The sequence below is a fragment of the Antechinus flavipes genome, chromosome 1 (assembly GCF_016432865.1).
Source record: "Antechinus flavipes isolate AdamAnt ecotype Samford, QLD, Australia chromosome 1, AdamAnt_v2, whole genome shotgun sequence".
Lineage (NCBI taxonomy): Eukaryota > Metazoa > Chordata > Mammalia > Dasyuromorphia > Dasyuridae > Antechinus > Antechinus flavipes.
In genome coordinates this window covers 330,021,083-330,045,088 of record NC_067398.1, presented here as the reverse complement: position 1 = coordinate 330,045,088, position 24,006 = coordinate 330,021,083, and the positions used below count along the sequence as shown (strand labels likewise).

General features: G+C 37.7%; 1 protein-coding gene across 7 annotated transcripts in view; it reads right to left on the bottom strand.

The window, feature by feature from the left end:
• The window catches only part of GRID2IP (Grid2 interacting protein), a 115,356-nt gene that overhangs the window by 4,040 nt on the left and 87,310 nt on the right, over positions 1–24,006 (bottom strand). For all 7 annotated transcript variants that reach the window (XM_051967226.1, XM_051967204.1, XM_051967186.1 and 4 more), the window contains exons 16-20: positions 21,932–22,087; positions 16,464–16,550; positions 1,633–1,762; positions 1,337–1,455; positions 317–481 (exon numbers count right to left, since the gene is read on the bottom strand). In XM_051967226.1, the coding sequence (XP_051823186.1) occupies positions 317–481; positions 1,337–1,455; positions 1,633–1,762; positions 16,464–16,550; positions 21,932–22,087 (657 nt within the window). The remainder of the gene's footprint in view (positions 1–316; positions 482–1,336; positions 1,456–1,632; positions 1,763–16,463; positions 16,551–21,931; positions 22,088–24,006) is intronic.

Sequence of the window (24,006 nt, the reverse complement as noted above, 5' to 3'; positions counted from 1 at the left end):
GAAAAATGATGTCTCTGTGATCAAGGTTTGAGTGACCTAAGTCATCCTTAAGATAGCCCACTTCCAATCAGAGTTGCCCTGAAGGGTCCTTGATCTAAGAGAGACAGCCAAATGACATTCTTTTATTAATAAAATAATAGTCTTAATAGCAATGTGATTAAATTACCCAGAAACTCTCTCTTTTGAACCTTTTTAATCATCACATGGCTAGAGAGCGATTGATTCACAGGTATAGTATTGGAGCTGGAACTCAAAACCAGGTCCTCAGATGCAAAATTCATAGCCTGATAGCACTAATTTAAGATTCAGACCTTACCTCAAATTTGCTCATAAATTCTGCAAAGATGCCAAAAAATGCCTCAGATGTGGTGACTTTGGAGTCTTCACCAAAAAATGATAGCACCCTGCTAAACTCCTCCATTGCCTTATGCTGAAGGGTATCAAGAGCCCTCACAGCAGGCTGGGCCATCTCCAGGAAGGACTGTGGGATCAGGATTAAGGAAAACAAATACCAGGGCCAAAGAAAGACAACATAGCAAAAGAAACTTTCTTGTCTGTGGGAATTTTCATGCATAATCAAGAAGGCAAGATTTTCTTTGAGGAAACAATATCTGGAAATACCCTGCACCTAGTTAATAGACTTTACTTTGGTACTTCCATCACCAGGTTCTTGTGCTCCATTCTCTGCTGATAGAACAATTTCCAATTATTCACTTTCATCACATCTCCTTCCTATTCAAGAACCCATTACAGCCTGGTATTAACACATTCTTAAGTTCTAGGATATTTAATCCTTCACAGGTATGCTGTGACCATGACTGGAAAAAAAAAAAAAACTTTCTCTCCCCCACCCCCTTCCTTTCTTTTCTCTCTCTCTCTCTCTTTGTTTGTCTGTCTATCTGTTTGTTTATGTCTCTCTCTGTCGCTCTGTCTCTGTGTCTCTCTTCCCCTTTTAGAGCACAGAAGCTCTAATGCTGGTTTTAAAGTCAGAAGTGCCAAGTTGGGACCTGTCCCTGTCACATCCTTCTAGCTCTGTATCTATGAGCAAGTCACATCACTTCTCTCAGTCTTCTCCTTTGCGAAATGAAAGTTGAAAACATTTGAATTATCATTTTCACATGTGTTAGAGAGCCTAAAAGGTTAAAGAAGCACTAACTCTTATAATAATAACAATCCATGTATAACAAAGATCCATGTAGCTGTTCACCTCGAGGGTTTGTGTTCAGGGCCAGATCTCTAAGGGGAGGATGACCCAGTCCCGAACAGCCACAGGCTCTAGCTATTGGCACAGGCTGTGCCAGCCCAGGAAATGGCAGGCTCTTTTTTGGGAGGATACAGTCATGACTACAGCAAACTTGTCATCACTAGTGGCAGGCATTTTCTGGCAAGCCGTTTGGATCTCACTGATGGTGATGTGCAGGTCAGTAAGGTCGGTCGTTAACATCCTCTGGTTCACTGAGGAAGGATAGAAATAGAAAGAAGAACCTTCCTAGAGAGGCATGGGACAAATCCCCCACCTCACGCACAACTTGTTCTGAATGTCCAGGGATATGGCTGCTGCACCTTCACTGCCAGGATACAGCTGCCTACTCTCATCTCAACTCCAACCACTGATTTTGGCATTTGTCTTACCTTTGGCAGCAAGGGGCACAGTGGGAAGGTCCTTGGCAAATCCCAGGAGTTCAGGGAAGTGTTGGCTCAGTGATTTGGCAAGAATGTGTAGGAAGGTGGATTTCCCATCAACAGTTTTTGTTGAATTCAGCTGGAAAAGGACAAATTAAATTAGAAGGCTGCTTCTCCAGGAAGCCGGAGATCAGGTGGAAGGAGGGAACATGCAATAAATCAGGATGATTACTCAAGTATTTCCTGCTCACCATACATTTTTGCCTAAAGTCCAAACTTTTGTCCTCCCAATGTAAATGTGAGGGCATATTGGGATACATATTTCCTTGTGGTGCCTCTTAAGAATTCTGTAGTTTCACTTTTCTCTGGGGAAAAAACTGCCCTTCATCTTGAATCTCTTCCTAACCTTTGCTACTTTCTTGTCCAGAAACCTAACTGTGTTCACACTAATGCCCTATTTTTAGAGCTCTCAACTGGTTCAACCATTCTGGAAAGCAATTTGAAACTAGATTAAGAAAGTGACTAAAATATCCCTATTCTTTGACCCAGTGATCTTCCTATGGCTACGCATATACTCTAAGGAGGTCGAAGCCAGAAAGATGCACTGTGCACCAAAGAATTCATAGCAGCACTTTTTGTAGTAGCAAAAATAGGATGGCATAAGAACCAGACCTGTGATTTTATTGGTATGGGGAACTCTCAGATGAGGAAACTCTCTGAGGCAGAATCACAAAGGCAGTACACATTAGAGACATGGCTTGAATTCAAGTCTTTCTGATCTCAAGGCCAGCCCTTTATCCACTATGCATGCAGCTTCCCAGACACAAAGAATTAGAAGCAAAAAAATGCCTATTGATTCAGGATTGACTAAACAAAAGGATGGAATATTACTGCACTATTTTTTAAAAGCCCATAATTATGAAGGAGGAACATGGCATGGCAAGATCTCTAAGAATTGTAGAAAGTGTTGTAAATAGAACCAGGAAAATAATCTATACAATAGCTGCAACAATGAAAATGGAAAGGATAATAAAAATCAACATTGAACAATGTGTAATTATAGTGTTCAGGCTTGACTCAAGGATGAGATTGTACTTCCTTCTCCTTTTTGCCAAGGTGAACAATGGTGAATATGTAACAATGCATACACTGTTAAATTTGGCTAATGTGTTACTTGTGCTGAATTGCTTTTTAAATCGTTTATTCCTTGTTATATCGAGGTAGGATATATTGGGGAATAAATGTGATATGAACATAAAAAATATCAGTGATTTTAAAATCAATTTGGCCTGATTTCTACTACACTCTCCCATGGATCCCTCCTTTTATTCCATACTCTGAGTAAAAAACTGAGGGCTGAATTGCACATCACTTGGTCTTCTCTTGCAATTTCTGTATCTGACCTTATTAAACTTCTCTGAAAAAGCCAAGAGTCTTGATCACACCTTGGCACCATCTCTACCTTTCCAGATAACCTTCAAGGATTATATAATCAGTCCTGGTCTTACAAGGCAGGTCACAAGTTTATCCCAGTTGTCTCTTGGTTCCTAGAAGCCAGTTCTGTAGAGACTTTGGAGATGGGGTCATCCCTGAGGCATAGGATTCTATACCTATAGAACTATGACCACAGGTACAAGGACTTTAAGAGATAAGACTGACTTATATTCTCTAAAGACTATTTTTAGAAGTCTGTCAGATCCATTATGATTCCCCTAGCAGGGGTCCTCAAACTTTTTAAATAGGGAGCCAGTTCATTGCCCCTCAGGCTGTTGGAGGGCCAGACTATAGTAAAAACAAAAACTTTGTTTTGTGGGCCTTTCAATAAAGAAACTTCATAGCCCTGGGTGAGAGGGATAATCGTCCTCAGCTGCCACATCTGGCCCTTGGGCCATAGTTTGAGGACCCCTGCAGGGGTCACAGGATCATAGATTAGAACTGGAAGGGTCCTTGGAAGCCATCTAGCTCAACACTTTCATTTTACATTTATGAGAAGACAGGCCCAGATATGTTAAGGTAACTTGTGCAAGGTCACAAAGGCATAGGTGACATCAAATCCTGACTCCAAAGCCAGTATATTTTCATTATATCATACCACCTCCCCGCTGTCCTACCTTCCATCTGAAGGTCCAAGAACTTCTGGCTGAAGTCAAGCTGATCTCCTGACTCTCAGAAAAACAATTCTTTCCTGGTTCCTAGGTCCTTCAGAGTTTACCCAACTGACCCAACTCTTCTTGCTCCCCTGTGACATGTTGCCTGTCATCCAAATCTGTGTCCTCTATTTTATCTACAGTAGGTCAATTCTCCAAGTAGCACTTCTCCAAAGGCTCAGAAGGGATTGCTCATTGTGTCAGTTTTATCTACTCTAATTTATTATAGACACTGGAGATAGAAGACAGCACAGAAAGGAACATCCAGCCCCCTCCCCAGAACAAGTCCTGACAGACTACAGAAGGTCTGGTCTATGCAACTAAGCTACTGGAGAGAAGCCAAAAGTGAGGTAGTTTGGACCAAAGTCACTAGGCAAAGACAGGGTTCCTGCTTCTGTTTCATTGGCCTCCTAGTTCTTCCCCAAGGTAGCAGTTCAAAAATCTCTTCTCCCCCACCCCAAATTTCCTTCAAACTCTCACCTCCCTCTGCATAATTCCTTTTTCTCTCTACACTAATCTCCCAATACCTCTATCTTGCTGCATGTTATAGTGAGGTGTTACTAGACAGAATTCTTATGTTCTTTTATTAGCTAAGATACTAAGCTAACTAAACAACTCATCACTGAGAGGATGCTTCAATGCTGAAACCTGACACTTAACTCCTATTTGGGAGGAAGGACTGCCCAATCAGGTAAAAATGACAATGGAAAGGAATCTCTAAAATGGACTAAAAATCCAACTATGCCTCAGAAATTAGATGTAATTCATTCATTAAAAAAAAAGTTTTTTAGTTGACCTATGTGCAATGTACTGTGGGTGATACAAATATAGATAAAATATGACCCTTGCTCTTCACTTACTGCATGACGGAGGAGATAAGATGTGTACATAAATAATGATGACACAAAATAGTATATGGTAAGTACACAAAAGGTACAAAGTGTTAGAGGAATTTAGAGAAGGAAGAGATCACTTACAGCCAGAATGACTAGGAGAAAAGCCAGCAATAAATCTCAAGGTCTCAGTTATTTATATAAAAATGCTCACAGTATAAATAATAAACCAACTGAACTACTGATATGAATGTAAGGGGGAAGATTTGACATTATAGGTATCACTGACACTTGATGGAGAGGAAATATAATTCATAGCTGGAATGGGGTCAGGGAGGATTATAGTTTATTAAAAAGGAATATCATATAAAGAATAGTATAGTAGCATTATACATGAAGAAGATAAACTCTTGTAAGGAAATTGAAAAACAAGACATGGAGAAAATAGAAGGCATTTGAGTGAAAATAAATTGAGTAGGGGCAACTAGATAGTTCAGTGGATAAAGTACCCACCTTGAAGTCAGGAAGACCTGAGTTCAAATTTGACTTCAGACACTTACATTTTAGTAGCTATATGACCCTGGGCAAATCACTTAGCCCCATTTGCTGTACAAATAAATACATGAATAAATAAAAACAATAAAAATAGCTAGCACTTATAAAGTGCCTTAAGATTTACAAAAACTTTTTATATAAGCACTTTGATTCTCACAACTACCATATGAGTTAGGTGCTATCATTATCTCCAATTTAAAAAGGAAGAAACTGAGGCTGAGAAATATTAGGAGTCCCACAGATAGAATATATCTGAGGCAGGATTTAAACTTAGGTTTTCCTGATTCTAAGTCCAATATTTTATTATTGCATTACCTAGCTGTCATATTGTTATAGGTAATGAAGCTTATGCTACAGATACACTACTTATTCCTGTGCAACAGGAAATAGGGCAGTCAGGAAACATCACAGAAAGGGGCTTGAGACTTTAACTATCTTGATATCTGATAGGATAATAATAGGAGACTTTAACTATCTTGATATCTGATAGGGCTCTTTCTCTGCCAAAAGCAGTGCCCTGAACATTCTTGACTTGCCTTGATGATAATTCTGTACTTTGAAAGGTTGAGGAAGTGACAAGAATAATTGCTATTCTGGACCTTATTGATGAATAAGAAGGGAACCTTGGCGTAGGCACCAAGAGCCAACAAGCAATTCCAATGAAATATGCTTCATTAAGAATAGGTCATAGGAAAAAGGGGAAAGGGACCCACATGTGCAAAAATGTTTGTAGCATTCTTTTTTTTTGTGATGACAATGAACTAGAAACTGAGTAGCTGCCCATCAGTTGGAGAACAGCTGTTTAAGTTATGGTATATGAATGTTATGGAATGTTATTGTTCTATAAGAAACAATCAGTGTGCTGATTTTAGAGAGGCCTGGAAAGATTTACATGAACTGATGCTGAATGAAGTGACTACAACTAAGAAAATATTGTACACAATAAGATTATGTGATAATTAACTGCAATGGACTTGGTTCTTCTCAACAATGAGGAGATTCAGGCTAATTCCAATAGACTTGTGATGGAGAGAGCCAGCTATATCCAGAGAGAACTACGGGGATTGAATGTGGATTACAACATAGTATTTTCATGTTGTTGTTTGCTTGCTTTTTTCCCTCATTTTTTCCCTTTTTGATCTGATTTTTCTTGTTCAGCATGATAAATGTAGAAATATGTATAGAAGAATTGCACACGTTTAACCTATATTAGATTACTTGCTGTTTAGGGGAGGAGGTAAGGAAAAGGCAGGTGAAAAATTTGGAACACTATGTTTTGCAAGGGTAAATGGTGAAAACCATCTCTGCATGAATATTGAAAATAAAAAGCTATTATTTAAAAAATAAAAAAGAATAGGTCACAGGAAAGGGAGGGAGGGAGAAAAAATTTGGAACACAAAATCTTATAAGAATGAATGTAGACTGCCATCTGGGGCAAGGGGTGGGGGGAAGGAAGGAAAAAGTTGGAACAGAAGATTTTGCAAGGGTCAATGCTGAAAAATTACCTATGCATATATCTTGTAAATAAAAAGCTATAATAAAAAAGGAAAAAAAGAACGAATATAGAAAACTATCTTTACATCTATTTGGAAAAATAAAATACTACTGAGGAAAAAAATAAAGGGGAATTTGCTTTAAAAAATAAAAGACTAGGGGGCAGCTAGGTGGCGCAATAGATAGAACAATAGCCCTGAATTCAGGAGGACGATCTCAGACACTTAACACTTTCTAGTTGTGTGACCCTGGGCAAGTCATTTAACCCTAATAAATAAATAAAATTTAAAAATAAAATAAAAGAATAGGTCATACATCAAATTAACCTCATTTCTTTTTCTTTTTCTTTTTTTTTTTTTGGTGAGATTACTAGATTAATATATCCATGAAATGCTATGGACACAGTAAACCTGGATTTCAGTAATGGACCTAATGAAATATCCCATACTTTTATTGTAGAAAATAATGGGGGAAAGAATGTAGAGTAAAGAATAGGAAAATTAAATGTATTCAGAAATAGCTGAATCAGCAGATGAAACAATGATTCTAAATCATCTTTGGAGCTAGGTCTGTGAAGGAATGAGATAAATGAAAAAAACATTTATTACGCACTTCCTATGTGCCAAACACTTGGGTGGTATAGATTCAGATAGAAGATGAGATCTTCAAAAGCTAGAACTAAATCTCTTTTCTAATAGAGGGAGACAATTCATATAGGAGGTTCAGGTTCAGGGGTCTTCAGCTGTAAAAGCAAGACAAATGATAATGAATTTTCTTTAGGATCATATCTCTCAGTAAAATCATAGCTGTTTTTGTTGTTGAATTATTTGCCAGCAACAAGCTCTTTAGTATGATCATGATAGATGCAGTAGCCATTTTTTTTTTTTTTTTTTACTAAATTGTCCTTTTTTAGTAAAGGTCAGAATCTTTGGAAAGCTTAACCTTAAGGAGGCTCCAAAGCAGAGAATTCCTTATCTTCAGAGGTTTTAAGGTGAATTTTTTAGGTATTTAGTCTCCAGAAACAGGCCTTCTACTTCACTGGGCCTCTTGCCCATCTCAGGCCTCAACCTAAGATGAACTCTATGGATACAGATCAGCAAGAACTCATAATCATGTGAAAGGTGACTGGGGAAAATCCAGGTCTCTGGGAGGCAAACCCTGAGCTGGAATCACCCTGTTGAGTTAGAGAGAGAGCCAGAGAATCATCAGTTAAGTAGGAGGAAGATATAGGTGTTGTAATTATCATCCTAGCACATGATAGAAGGCTGAGAAGAATAACTAACCTACTGGATGACAAAAAGAATCCAATATGATCTCCAAAAATTGAAATAATGGGCATTCTCTAATAAGCACAATTTAATAGGAATACAGGGTAAGTATTACAGCCTCAAAATACAGGATGGGAGAGAAATAGTCAAACACTTCCATATATATGTATGTATATATATAGATATATGTATATATATATAAAAGATTGAACTTAAAGGTTAATCCTGTGAACATTTTTTTCCTGCAGAGGTAATTATCAAACATTTATCAACATACTCCTGAATAAGGCAGGCAAAAAGGCTAATGTTATCCATGGCTGCATTAAGAAAGCCAAGGCGTCCTGAATCAGGGAGGCCATTTTGCTGTGGTCTGCCTGGTTAGTCACATCTGGAGTAAAAGATTTAGTTCTTTGCATGCACTTTTAAGAATAACATTGATAGGATCTACGTTTTCTTTCACAACATGACTTTTATGGAAATGTTTTTCATAATTTCACATGTGCCTTTTTAAAGGGAAGTAATTGTAAGAAGGAAGGGAGGAAATCTGAACTCAAAGTTTTAAAAACAAATGTAAAAAAATTATTTTAGGGGCAGCTAGATGGCACAGTGAATAGAACACCAGTCCTGAAGTGAGGAGGACCTGAGTTCAAATCTGACCTCAGACACTTAACACTTCTTAGCTGTGCGATGCTGGGCAAATTACTTAACCCCAATTGCCTCAGGGGAAAAAAAAAGTTTTACATGTAACTGGGAAAATAACAATATTTTTAAAATGACATTGATAGGCTGGAATGCATTCAAAGAAGCAAAGCCAATATATGGAAAATGGAAAATGGAGCCTGTGCTATATAAAGCTTCACCTGGAGGAGCAAAGACTTGGAAGGGATATGATAGTGGCTGGCATGAGGGATTATTGCTTGTTCTGCTTGACCTCATGACTGAGGGGCGATGGACAGAAATGACAGAGATGCAGCCTGTGTAAGTGGAGGTTGTGAAATCATTGTTGGAATAGAATGCTAGAATGCTAGATACATACACAGACTATCAAAACTGAAAGGGACCTTGGAATACAGACTATCAGACTGGGAGGGACCTTAGATCATAGAAGGCAAAGCTGGAAGGGATTTTTCCATATGCAACAGCTGGAACTGAGCACTATAAATAAGCTTAAGAGGCTCCATTTATACATGAATCAGGAAAATAGCAAGTATTTATTCTAGATTTGCTGTTTTCAGAAACTTATGTATTCTTAGTAAAGCAGCTTGTCTTGGGTAAATTTCAATGTAGGGTAGGGAAAAATTGGGAACTTCCAGAATGGGCTCCAAGTACCTTAAGCTGATTTCACTGTGGGGATATGGGTTCTCCTTTCTGTATCACCCAGTGCACTGACTGCAGCTTTGGCTGCTATTTCTGCAGAAAAGGTATTCAGAACCTTCTGTTTTATCTGTTTTCTCCCAAATGTCTCCCAAATATAATCCCATGATCCAGCTCAGTGGTGTTCTGAAGTGCAGAAAACATTTAAGAGGGGACCTGGGTGTGATAGTATGTTATACAAGCTGGATCTGAGAGCTTTTATATCCTCCAGGATTTAATTTATCTCATCACTGGGGAAGAAAGTTCAGTGGGGAGTCTTTCCATGATACATACAGCAGATTATCAGAGCTAAAAGAGACCTTAGAACACCAACTATCTATCTGAGCAGGGAAGAGCCTTAGAATGTTGGAACTGGGAGGGAGGGACCTTTGACATTACTTAGTCCAAAACCAGATTATAAAGACATGATATTGACCCTCACAAGAAAAGAAGCGACTTGCCCACAGTTATCCAGGTAATCAGTCAGTGACCGAACTGAGATTAGAATTTAGGTCAAGGTTCTTTCTGTGACAGACAGAATGTTGTCAATGACTAAGGACAAACTAGAGCCAAAGGAAAAGGGATACATAAAAAGAAAAGCATTGGAAGTTTTGAAATTATCAGAGGGAACAAATTGAATTTTATGCAGTCGTTGGATTTATTTTTGTCCTTTTTATAGGTCTTAAGTTATTTGTCAAGTTTAAGGATATAAGTAGGCTATTATTTATAATACATTTGTTAATAAAATAACTGTAATATATAAAAAGATCAGTTTAGATAAACAAAAATACTCATTTCCATATAATCATTTGAAATGCCTTTAAGTTTTAAGTGGATCTATAAGCTTCCAAATTTTAAAAAACTGAACTGGTTTCATATCTGTCCATTTGTGAGAAATGGTAAAAATCTGAGAAGAGGTTAGGTTCACAGGACAAAATAGTCAATAACTGTAGCAATCTAATGTTTGATAAACCCAAAGATCCTAACTTTTGGGATAATAATTCACTATTTAACAAAAACTGCTGGGAAAACTGGAAATTAATAAGGCAGAGACTAGGCATGGATCCATACTTAATACCGTATACCAAGATAAGATCAAAATGGGTTTATGATTTAGGCATAAAGAATGAGATTATAAATAAATTAGAAGAACATAGGATAGTTTACCTCTGAGACTTGTGAAGGAGGAAGGAATTTGTGACCAAAGAAGAACTAGAGATCATTATTGATCACAAAATAGAAAATTTTGATTATATCAAGTTTAAAAGTTATTGTAAACAGTTTAAAAAACAGTAAAAAAAAGTTTTGCAAACAAAATGAATACAGACAAGATTAGAAGGGAAGTAATAAACTGGAGAAAACATTTTTACAGTTAAAGGTTCTGATAAAGGCCTTAGTTCTAAAATATACAGAGAATTGACTCTAATTTGTAAGAAATCAAGCCATTCTCCAATTGATAAATGGTCAAAGGATATGAACAGACAATTTTCAGATGATGAAATTGAAACTATTACCACTCATATGAAAGAGTGTTCCAAATCATTATTGATCAGAGAAATGCAAATTAAGACAACTCTGAGATACCACTACACACCTGTCAGATTGGCTAAGATGACAGGAAAAGTTAGTAATGAAAGTTGGAGAGGATGTGGGAAAACTGGGACACTGATACATTGTTGGTGGAATTGTGAACTGATCCAACCATTCTGGAGAACAATTTGGAAGTATGCTCAAAAAGTTATCAAACTGTGCATACCTTTTGATCCAGCAGTGTTACTACTGGGCTTATATCCTAAAGAGATATTAAAGAAGGGAAAGGGACCTGTATGTGCCAAAATGTTTGTGGCAGCCCTGTTTGTAGTGGCTAGAAACAGGAAACTGAGTGGATGCCCATCAATTGGAGAATGGTTGAGTAAATTGTGGTATATGAATGTTATGGAATATTATTGCTCTGTAAGGAATGACCAGCAGGATGAATACAGAGAGGCTTAGAGAGACTTACATGAACTAATGCTGAGTGAAATGAGAAGAACCAGGAGATCATTATACACTTCAACAACAATACTATATGAGGATCAATTCTGATGGAAGTGGCTATCTTTGGCAATGAGAGGATCCAATTCAGTTCCAATTGATTAGTGATAAACAGAACCAGCTACACCCAGAGAAAGGATACTGGGAAATGAATGTGTACTGCTTGCATTTTTGTTTTTCTTCCCAGTTTATTTTTACCTTTCTAAATCTGATTTTTCTTGTGTAACAAGAGAACTGTATAAATATGTACACATATATTATATTTAAGATATACTTTAACATGTTTAACATGTATGAGACTGCCTGCCATCTAGGGGATGAGGTGGAGGGAAGGGAGGAAAAAGTTGGAACAGAAGTGATTGCAAGGGTCATTGTTGAAAAATTACCCAAGCATATGTTCTGTCAATAAAAAGCTATTTAAAAAAAAAAACCTGAGAAGAAGCCATCTAACAATAAGATGAAAAAAAAAAACCTAGGTTTCAGAACAGGAATTAAGATGACATGAAAAAGGTGGCTAAATCTGGAGTTGGAGAATCATAATATCCTACTTCCTATAAAACCTTGGTCTAGTCATCATCTTTTTTTGGGTCTCAGTTTCTTCATCTGTAAAAGGCTGGGCTACATGAGCTCTAAGATCTTTTTGAGCTCTAGTTCTGTAATCCCATGATTTTTTGACTACAGAACTTTTTTTTCACTCAGGCTCATCATTTTTTGTTTTTTAATTTATTTTTAACATTAAAAATGTTGAGTTTCAAATTCTCTCCTTCTAGCCTTTTCCCACTTACTTCAAGAAGACAAGCAATATATCCATTATACATGTGAAATCAAGCAAAACATATTTCCATATTAGATAAGTTGTCAAAAAAGCAGAGAAAACTTTAAAAGTGAGAAAATTATACTTCAATTTGTACTCAAGAGTTCATCATTTCTCTATACTCACTCATTTGGAAATGCTCACTGCATCCATAAGTGAAATCTTGAGATTCATTTTATTTTTCTCAGAAGGCATTGATGTTGAAATGATCTTATAGGCTAGAATTTGATCCTACCAGTTTGCTGAAATCAAAAACAGCTTACACATAAACCTTTTTTGCAGTATATACAGAGTTAGTAATAACATGCAAGGGAAAAATTCAATATGGCCCCATGTGGTGGAAATGGAAAAGGGACTGGAGAACTAAAGACTTCCCTAAGATTTCATTGGTGCTTAACTGGTGAGGCTCCCTGGAAGAAGTGATTTCTGGGTCCCAGGTCTGCAGTTAGGAAGTCTAAGGAATTCAAACAAAATGGAATATAAGTATCATTGATTGTTATTCTTGTTTGTCCTTCAAAGAAGGGCCATGACATCAGGGGGATGATGTATTTTAGCAGAGCAAAGTACATGTATTTCAATGAGGGAGGCTGGGCAAGGTCACTGCCTCAGTTTCCCCTCCAGAGCCAACTGGGTCAGTGGCCAAGATAGATCAGGATGATTGGAGATAGCCCTGGATGTAGTAGGAGACCTTGGCCTTTTCAAGGTCTTTAACAGTTCTCATTTTGAATGAGGTTGCACCCATTCAGTAATTAAGGCTAGTTAGCAATTAAGCAGAAATTCTCTGGAGGGACAGGATGGGGCTGTGAAGAGCAGTCTAATGGCTAAGGTTCCTGGAACTTTTCCCTCTATTGATTCAAAACTAGGTTATACTTAGGAGTCATCAAGTACAATTTTCTCATTTTATAGATGAGGAAACTGAACAGAAAGAGATAGGTGGGGTCTCACAGATAATATCTTAAGTGAAATTTTATTTTTCATACATTCACAAATTTACAACTTAGAGACATCTAGTCCAACCTTCTTCCTTGTTTTACAGAAGAGGAAAGAGACAAAGTACCTAAAGATTTTTCTGGAATTGTATAATTAACATGGAAGCATATTAAAAGCAGCTTTTTTAGTTCAACTGAAAATGTTAAAAAATGATATTCAGAACAGTGGCTAAAACAAAACTAAGGCCTACCTCTTAGTGGATTAAAGGAGATAAACATTTCTGGCTCTTATTTAAATCCTAGCACTCAATGGATGTGACTTCATGTTATTTAGAAAAAAGCTTCTTAAACTATGGATCCCAGTGCCTTATAGGATCACATAACTGAACACAGGAATCATGAAAAGATGGCAACAGTTATCATAATTCCTTAATTAAATTCTTTATGTAAAAATAAATAAGCACATCTATCTCATTAGTATGCATTTGCTTTCATCTTTCATAAATAGTAAAATTATATATATACTAAAGAATTGTTTTAAAATAAACTTCTTTATGATTTATTATCAGTAAATCTTTGATTTGTATACCTATTTTATATACCCATATATCTGAGGCTGAGTAAAAATTTATCAGGCAAAAAGGGGTTGCAAGTAGAAAAAGTTTAAGAAGCCCTGATGTCTTTTCAATCCTTGAGAGGAGAGGCCAAGGAGAGAATTGAGGAATGAATAGTGACTATGTGGATCATGAAAATATGTGGCAATTCTGCAAAAAGATGGGAAATCATCTTGTCTCCTGAGGCACCTGTAGGTGAGCCAAGAAACCACATAATCAAACGTGGAACATTAATCTGTTGAAGGTTGTAAAAGGAGTATGGGGAGGTAACAATAATCACCTTATTTATTTAACTTAAATGCAGAGTACATCCAGTGAAATTCTAGGCTGGATGAATCAAAAGCAAGAGTTAAGGTTGCTAGGAAAAATATCAACAATCTCAGATATTCAGATGATATTACTGTAGTGGTAGAAAGTGAAGAAAAATTAAGAAGCCTCTTGATGAGGGTAATATGTAATAGCAGTCTTGAAACTTAACATCAAAAAAAAAAAAAAGATCTTAGCATCTGGTCCCTGTCATTTCCTGGCACATAGAGGGAAAAGAAATGGAAGCAGTGTCAGATTTTATATTCTTGGGTTTAAGGATCAATGCAGACAGTGACTGCAGCCATGAAATTAAAAGACACTTCTTAGAAAGAAAACATGGCCAAATCTGAACAGCATACTAAAAAAAGACATCACCTCATTGACAAAGGTCTAAAGCTATTATGTCCAGGCTAGCTTTCTGGAGGTTCTCTGGACGGGCCTTGGTCTCAGCAGGATAGTCACCATGAGGATGGTCAGGGATAATCTAAACTCTTTATTGTCTCCTTCACAATCTGTTCACTCTGACTGTGTCCCTAATTCTCTCAGCCCTTAAATACCCTATTGCAATTATATCATTACAGCATCCTGAATATGTGTGAACTAGAGAACCATTACATCACCAAGCTAAGTACTAAGTATATGTAAACTAGAGAACCATCATCTCATCAATTCCACTGAGGTAACATCTTGTTGTAAGTATCCTTGTTTCCAGTATACTTCTCCAGAGTTCTGGCTCTCTGCAAGCTATGGTTTTTCCAGTCCCAATATATGGCTATGAGAGTTGGACTATAAAGAAAGCTGAGTGCCATAGAATTTCAAACTGTGATACTAGAAAAAACTTTTGAGAGTCCCTTGCCCAGCGAGGAAATCAAATCTGTCAATACATAAAGGCTTAGTTTGAACTATTCATTCAATCAAAGGTTATTAAATACTGATTTAGCTTAAATACTTTGACCACATAATGAGAAGATAGGACTCATTGGAAAAGGCCCTGACCTTGGGAAAGATTGAAGGCAAAAGGAAAGGGGTTTAAAAGATGATGAGATGCATAGATGGTTATCATGGAAACAATGAACACGAACCTGGAAAGACCTTGAGAGAAAATGGAGAACAGAAAGGCTTGGAGTGCTATGGTCCATGGTGTCATGAAGAGTTGCACTCTATTGAATGACTGAACAACAGTGTTCTGGAATATTAACCATGAATTGTACTTTAGTATATGCTCTTTCCCTTATTCAAGATTCCTATAAATGTTACCTCAATTTATTTTTGGGTAGAGAAAAATCCACAGGGGAAAAATACCATTCTGGATATTTTTCTTCCTAGATTAAAAATGCCTGGATTTAGATTAATGGCAAATGAAATTGTTTCTAGTTGACCTTAGTCTAAAGAAACGTACGTCATTAATATTTATATATATTTTTTTCTTTGACATTAGCAAATTCGAGGCAGGAATTCACTTCATCCCAGGTCCCTATATTAGCACCAGTGATCTCTCTACCATGTTGCATAGATTAAACCTGGAACATTTCTGGCTTCCCTAGCTGTGCCAAAACCTAGGGAAACTGATAAACTATGAAGATTTGCCATGTGATTCTCCCACATGAATCTCCATGCTGTGGGAGGGAACTTGACACAATATTTCTTTGGCATTTACTGCAGTCTTCTAGTCCTTAGCCCTTGCTTCATTCTGAGATTTGTTTCTAGTAGGTGACTTCAACCAAACTATCACATTCCAGCAGATTTAATTGCTATGATATTTATGGTTAGAAGCAATTTGGTTATTATAGTATAGTATTTTCAGCAATCATTAGATTGAGATAGAAGCAATCATTAGAGATCATTTAGTTCAACCTCCTGATTTTACAGGGGGTTGCCTAAGGCGCAAAGAAGTGAACTAATTTATAGTTAATAGAAGAGTCAGGATTGAAACACTGGTCATATGACATCATATTCCTACTACACATTTGATTTATAAGGATAATGAAAATACGATAATATAGTTGAAATTTGACTTCATATTCATTATCCTGCAAAATTCACTGGTAGAGGTGATGAAAGCCTTTATTCAGATACTCCCATGTTCCTTTTCTGGATTTTTCTATGGAACAAATTTCCCTGAGTTTTTATAACTCTATCTCCAAATTTTTACCTTCAGGCCTTACTGATTCTGATCCATAACAGTATATAGACTATCTTCCCATAGATATCCCAATGACAAATGAAAAATAATATATACATGCAAAATAACATGTGCAAGTTAACTCTTTATCAAAATTTCCCATTGTTGCTAATCTACACTTCTAGCCCCTTAGGTTCCAACATTCAAATTTAATTTCAATTGTTTTCCTTTTCATTTATCTCTTACTACAAACTATGTCAATTCTTTCTGCATAATATGTCTTTCATCTGCCTTCTCATCACTTTGCCTAAGACCATAGCCCTAGTCCAGACCTTCCTCACCTCTGGCTTTGAGATCACCAGACTCCTTACCTCAGTTAAGAAGTTGATTTTGAAACCTGTGGTCTTGTTGGTCTTCGGCTGTCCATTGTTGAGATAGTTGCCCATTGCAAGTACAAACTGCCAAGAGAGAAAGCACCCACTGCTTTATCAGGTCACACTCAACAAATATCCTCTCCCTCACAAAGAAGAAAGGCATCTTCCTTTCTCTCCACCCCCAGATTCCCACAGTTAAGCTTAACTCTTGACTTTCCCCCCAATAGAGAAAGCAAGGGAGAAACTGACCCGCTGTTCTCTCAGTGCTTGTCTATCTTCTACCTTCTCTAGGGTAGATAGTGAGATTCAGCTCTATTTCTTGCTCACTTCTCATACTGAATTGGGGGGGGGGAGCGGGGGAGATGTGCTACTTGGGCAATACTAAGGGGTGAACTATTTTGCCTTCTCCTTGAATGCATCAAGGAGAAACAGCAGGAATGAAGCTCAGATCTCCTAGTAGCTGGGCTTGTGGATCTTAAAAATTATCTAGTCACAGACTGCAGGCTGAAGGCAAGTTCAGAATTTCTGTGTATTTTTCCCTTTAGGTTAAATCTTTCCCTTGTACATGGAGTCACTGCCCAGAAACGTCCTTTAAACCCGTGACCATTGTTTCTGCTGCCAAGAGCTGCTTTCCTCAGCACTGACCATCCTAGCTCAGCTGGTCCTGAAGGCAGGGATCCAGAGAGGCCTAAAGCAGCAAAGAATTTTTACTTTCTGCAATATTGAGCCCTAAAATTCTGTGGAGAAGAGGCAGGGCTGGGGAAAGGCTTCTGCTGATTCATTTTGAGGAATCTCTTTGCTTTTTGGAGTAGAGAGCAGTAACCATATAAGTGCCCTTCTTCCCACTCTGCTCCTCAGGCTGAAATGAGTTGGAGAATCTTATTTCTGACATCCAGAACTTGGCTGCAAGTGGATATGATGAGGAGAGGAAGGAGAAATAAAGGAGGAAGAAAGACCAAGAAAAGAAAAATATTAACAGGAGGATGAAACACTGTGGTCTACTAAGAAAAGTCTAGAATTCAATTTGTAGGCATTCCAAGGCTCTCCCGTTCTACCCTTGTATACATTTCCCTAGACAGGACAAATTGTGCTGGTCTTCCCTGCCTGGAGGAAACCTGCTATTAGGGTATGGAGCATGTGCTAAGCACATGCAAAACACTGTAAGAATGAAAATGACTTGAGAAGACCCCATTAATGGAGGTAAGTACTAGTGACCAAGGAGTCCCCTGTGTAGGAAGTCACGGGCAGTGCAGGGATGGGGGAGGAGGGAGCAGTGAAAGTGATAGGAAGCGATGTAGTGACATTTTCTCTGTATCTCCTAACAAATCTAGAAAATGCACCAAAATGAATCCTGATGGGAAGTCCAGAAAAAGTCACAATGTGTCCTTTATTCAGCCCAGCTGGGCTTATGGAGAGAAACAAGAAGATCTGAGGACTCTGGGGGGCAAAGCAGATCACAAGCATGCTACTTGTGGAACACTACAGCACCCAGGGAGAAGCTATGTATCAGGGCAAGAGGAAAGCACCCCTAGACCCAAAATGGCACTGTGACGGGGAGTGGGGCCAAATGGTCCCTTGGTTATTCATTATTCAGCCCTAGGCTGCAGCTCTAGGAGGGAGTGGGAAATGGTTAGCAGAATTGTTTTCAGGTAGGGAAACCTGGGCAGTATACCCAAGAAAGGAGATGATTTACAATTTAGCATCAGTAGCAGGCACAAAGCAAGGTCTAACTTCCAAAATCTAGTCCAGCTTGCAGAAGAATTATGAAGCAAAAATCCCGGACCAAAGGGGAGCCTATGATTCCACCACTCTGAGTCAAGAGAACATTCCATCTTGTTGATAGGGGCAGAATCCAGCAGAAGACTATTCTTGCTCTGATCCAAACTCAGCTCAGAAACTTGCAGACCTCAACCCAGGAAGGCAGCAATCAGATTTTGCCATGGGTCAATCCATCTTGGGAGTATTGAAAGCTCGCAGGTCCCCATTTTGTCCCTAAGATTCTAGAATAACACAACAGTTAATATTCCCTAAAAGCAGCAACAAGATCAGGCCAGACCTTCCATCTGAGAGCAGTGCAGAGCCTAGCCCTAACATCAAATCTGAATTGAGAAAGTTGGTTGGAAGAATGTCAAACAAGTAAACAAACAAAAAACAGAATGAGGAATACAGAAAAGAATGACTCCAAAACATCTATAAGCATTGCCTCAGAGAAAAACCCAATATGAGCACAAACTTAATTTGAATTCCTGGAAGAAATGAATCAAAAGTTAAAAAATATTTTTTGGTTGGAATGAAAGTGCTTGAAGAAAAAAATCAGAAAATAAATGAGGACTATAAGAGAAGAAGCTAGAAAGGAAATTAAAAGCTTTGTATAAGAAGTTTAAAATCTTACCCAAGCAACAAACTCCCTGAAAATTCAAATGGACTGAACAAGAAACTAATTACTCCATGTGGCAACAAAAAATATTAAAGTCAAAAGATTTTTAAAAATAGGAAAAAAATGGAAGGCATCTTATTTTACATTACCCCTCCTTAAAAAAAACCTTAGAAGACAGATTGAGGAAAAATTTAAGAATCATTGAATTAGAAGAAAAGATAATAATAAATGTTGGAGGGGATGTGGGGAAACTGGGACACTAATACATTATTGGTGGAGTTGTGAAATGATACAACCATTCTGGAGAGCAATTTGGAAGTATGCCCAAAGGACTATAAAACACTGCATACCCTTTGACTCAGCAGTGCCACTATTGGGTCTGTACTGTATCCCAAAGAAATCATAAAAGAGGGGAAAGGATACACACGGGGAAAAATGTTTGTAGCAGTTCTTTTTGTGGTAGCAAAGAATTGGAAAATGAGTCTGCTCATGAACTGGGGAATGGCTGAAAAAGTTGTGGTATATGAAGGTAATGGAATACTATTTTTCTATAAAAAAGTGATGAACAAGCTGGTTTTAGAAAGGCCTGGAAAGATTTACATGAACAGATGCTGAGCAAAACAAGCAGAACCAGGAATATATTGTACATGATAATAGCAAGAATGTGCGATGATCAACTATGAAAGATTTGATTCTTCTCAGTGGTTCAGTGATTCAAAGCAATCCCAATAGACTTTAGACAGAAAATGCCATCAGCATGCAGAAAAAGAACAAAAAAGACTGAATGTAAATCAACACATGCTATGTTTCACTTCTTTTTTCTGTTGTTGTTGTTTTTTTTAATTTCTCCAATGGTTTTTTTCCCTTTTGCTCTGATTTTTCTGTCTCAACATGATTTCTAAAGTAAAGTGTGTTTTAAAAAAAAGTCACTGAATTATCTGATACACTGGGACAAAAAAAAGTCTAGACATATATTCAAGAAATCTTAAAAGAAAACTGACCAGATCTCTTAGAACCAAAGAGCAAAGTAGAAATAGAATCTATTGGTCATAAATAAACCACAAATGAAAACTCCTAGGAACATGATAGCCAAAATCCAAAGCTTTTCAGGCAAAGAAAAAATATTGCAAGTAGCCAGAGAGAAAATATATTCATGTAGTGAGGAACCAGTTAGGATCACATATAATTTAAAGCTCCCCCTATAAAGAAGTAGAGAACTTGGAATATGATATTACACAATACAAAAATGTGGATGTATAGCTGAAAATTGTACAGGGGAAAATGTCAACCTTTAATGAAATAATGGTATGTTTGTAAGTATTCCTGATGAAAAGACCAGAATTATGAAGAAACTTTGAATTACAAAAATAAGAGGGAAGAGAAACATGAAAAAATAAACAAGCATAAACAGTGATAAGGGACTAGATAAAGATAAAATGCTTACATTTAAATATAGGGAGATAATGCTTATGTCCCCTCTAATTCTTATCATCCTGAGGGTTCCCAGAAGGAATCAACTTAGATAAAGTCTGGGAGTGATTCTGCTATGACTTAATTATTTTAGAAAAGAATGGAAAGACGAAAGAAGAATATATTGGGGCAGGGAGTGGGAAAGGTATGGAGGGAGGCAGAAGGCAAAGGATGATTAGAGAAAATTATCTCATAAAATCAGGGTGCACAAGTAAACATCTATACAAACAAGGAAGAGGAGATGAGAGTGAATGACTGACATTTGAATCTCACTCTTGAATTGGTCAAAAGAAGGAAGCGCACACGCATGCACCCACACACACACACACATACACACATGATTTAGTACAGAAATACATTTCATTCAACAATGAAATAGGAAGAAAAATGTGAGGAGGGAATTAGAGGGAGGATAGAAGGATTAGTCCTAAACAAAGCAAATTCTATGGATATACAATATTTACAACCCTTTTTCAGAGAGCAAAGAATAGTAATCTAAGGGAATAAGTTTCCACAAATTGAAAAATGGATGAACAAGTTGTGGTATATAAATGCGATGGAATTCTATTGTGCTGAACTCTTATCAGTTTAATGATCAATTAACATCCTCAAGGGCTAATGATGAGAGCTGAAGGTAGAGAATTGAAGGACTCAAAGTACAGAGACAAATATATTTTCAGACATAGCCGATTAGAAATTGGTTTTGATTAACTATATACATTTGTAATGGACTTTATTTTTCTCGTGTTCTCAATTAGGGGGAGATTGGGGTGGGAGGTAGAGAAGGTGAATCTTGGCTCATTAAAATAAAATATATCTTTTTAAAAAGAAAAATTGGGAACTGACTAATACAATAACCAACCACAATACTTGAGGACTTATGATGAAACATGCTGCCCAACTCCTGACAGAGAGATATTAGATTCAGAGTGCAGATTTTAGACATAATTTTTTTTAGATATAACCAATGAGACATTTTGTACTGTGCAACTGTAACTGTTTCTTTTTTTCTTTTCTTGTCTTCCCACTTAAGAGGGATTTTGGAAGAGAAATAGGAGGACAAAAAGTCTGATCTTCATTTGAAAAGTGAATTAAATTTTTTAAAAATTAGCAAAGGCTAAGGGGTTGTATCCAGAGATTTAATCGAAGCTCTCTTGCCAACTAGGTATGTGATCTTGGATACATCATTTTTCTTGAGCCCTACTTGACTCACTTATAAAATGAGATAGCTAGCTTAAGTGGGTTCCAAAAGTCCTTTCTGTTCTGAATGTCTTGTTTCTCTTTTAAGGTCCTTTCCAGTTCTGACATTTTATGTCCTATGTTCTGAAGTTTCTATCTAGCTCTGATAATCTATGTTCTATGTTCTAAGATCTAACATTCTGTAGCCTAAGGTTTTACAGTCTTGCAATATTCATGAGCTCTATAATAAGGCAAAAGGAGAGGAAAATGGGAAAAGGAAGAAACAGGAAAGAAGAGGAAGAAAAGAAGGTAGGAGAAGGGAACAGGTGAGACTCGGCAGTTGCCAAAGAGCCATTTCCCCCCCCCCTCTCTCTCTCTCGCCAGGATGAAGAGCATGCTGGGTGGGAGAAAGCATCCCAGGAGGGTAAGTGGTTCTCACCTCTAAGATCTTGGCAAGCTTCTTGCTATTCTTAAGCTCCAAGGAGGCTTGGTGCACACACTCATAGCTCCCTTTGATCTCCTCAGTCTTCTCCTGCAGGGTAGTCTTGAAGTGGAGGCTGCGTAGCCGGGTTTTATATTCTGGAACGGACAGCATCTAAACAGAATGGAGATGTAAGGGGAAGGTCCAACAAGAGCAAGGCTGCCTGTGACCCTACCTGACTAACCTCATCACCCTGTTCCTGGAGTACAGCAGTGTCTCCTGGACCATACCCACTCATTCCTCCTTTCCTTGGACAAATCTCAAGGATAGACAAAAACAAAGATAATGTGGGATAAGTGGATGCTTCCCTTTATTGTCATTTTTTTAAAAACGGAATTCAGATAGAAATGGTCCTGGAACACAAAGGGCTTTCTTAGACCATTCCTTTGCCTTTGATGTTCAGTAGATGATGGTACAAGTGGATAAAATGATCACTTTTTGGTAATTGAATAAAAATCTTGGGAGTAATCAAAATAATTCTGATTATTTTTATTGAAGACTAAGAGAATTAACATACTGCACTAGGTGTCTCTGATACACCTTGGCCAGGGGAATCTGAGCAAATCCTAACCTCGGAGTTGTCTGGGCACTTTTTAGGGGAGAGTACTGAGGAACAGTGGTCTCCTTGCATAGGCAGAAGTTTCCTTCCCAAGAGTTCTCTAATATCAGTGAAATCATAAATTAGATTACAAAAAAGGAAAAAAAAGTCAGGATTTTAGATAGAGAATTGGGAGAAATCTCAGAGAACAAGGAATCTAACTCCCCTCATTTTACAGATGAGAAACAGAGCCAGAGCTTATGTTACTTGCCCAAGGTCACCCACATGGTCAGTATTAGAGAGAACTAACTGGAGCCCAAGTCTTCCTTCACATGTAAGCAGTCTTCAATGCCCCATTGTCTCATTTGATACACATAATAGATTGGTGAGTCAGGCAGGGACTATATTAATCCTGATTTACAGCATTTACAGGAATTTTACAGGAAAACTGAGGTGACGTGCCTTATTAAGGCCATCTCACCCAGAATCTCCCCCTTCTCCACCAGTGGAAGTACTCCTTCCACTAACCTAAGGAAGCATCTAAGACCCCTGCTATTTCTTACTGATTGGGAGCCATGCATGCCCCAGGGGGCATAGAAGGCTTCTTCCCACACAAACCTATTGAAGAAGAAAAAATGGGCTTCCAAATGCAATGCTAGGGACTTATGGGAGCTGCACGGAAACATTTCCTAAAGTGTTTGTTTGTATCTTATCTTTTATTTGACTGCCCAAAAGGGCAGTCACTTCTTTTTAGTCTAAGCTTTGTGACTCTCCCAATAACAAAAGCACAATGTTTGACACACTGTAGGTGTTTAATAAAGAAAGGAATAGGAATAGAGACTAGACCTGTGATCCCACTGGTAAAAGTGAGGAAATTCCCTCCATCTAAGCAAGCTGGCATCTTCTCTGCAGTTTCTAGTCTTAGAGAGATTCCTAAAACACTGAGAGATTACATGACTTGCTTTGAGCCAGGATCAGATGGAAGGCCTGAATCCTTTTTAGCTTTAATGGCCACTTTTCCACTCACTCTATCTTAAAGACATATTGAATAAATGAATGGCAGCAAAGCACAGTGGAAAGAGCCCTAGATCTGGGGTCAGGAAGATTTGAATTTAAATTCATCCTTAGATATAACTAGCAATATGATTACAGGCAAGACACTTAACTTCTGCTCTAATTTCCTCAACTATAAAATGGAAAATAATAATAATAACCCCTACCTCTCAGGGTTATTTTGAGGGTCTAATGAGATACTATTGGTAAAATATTTAGTACAGTGCACACAGTAGGTGTTTAAAAAATTCTTATTTCCTTCCTTTACTGTGAAGCAGAGAAGTATTTCAGATGTTGCATTAGCATTTGAGAGGCCTGAGTTCTAGCTTAGAATCCATTGCAAATGGACTGATGATTCTTGGTTTTTAGGGGAGTTGGGAGCATTCTTTTAAAATGGAACACTTTTCTAGAAAGAGTGCTCAGAGAAGGTAGTGCTGGGAGC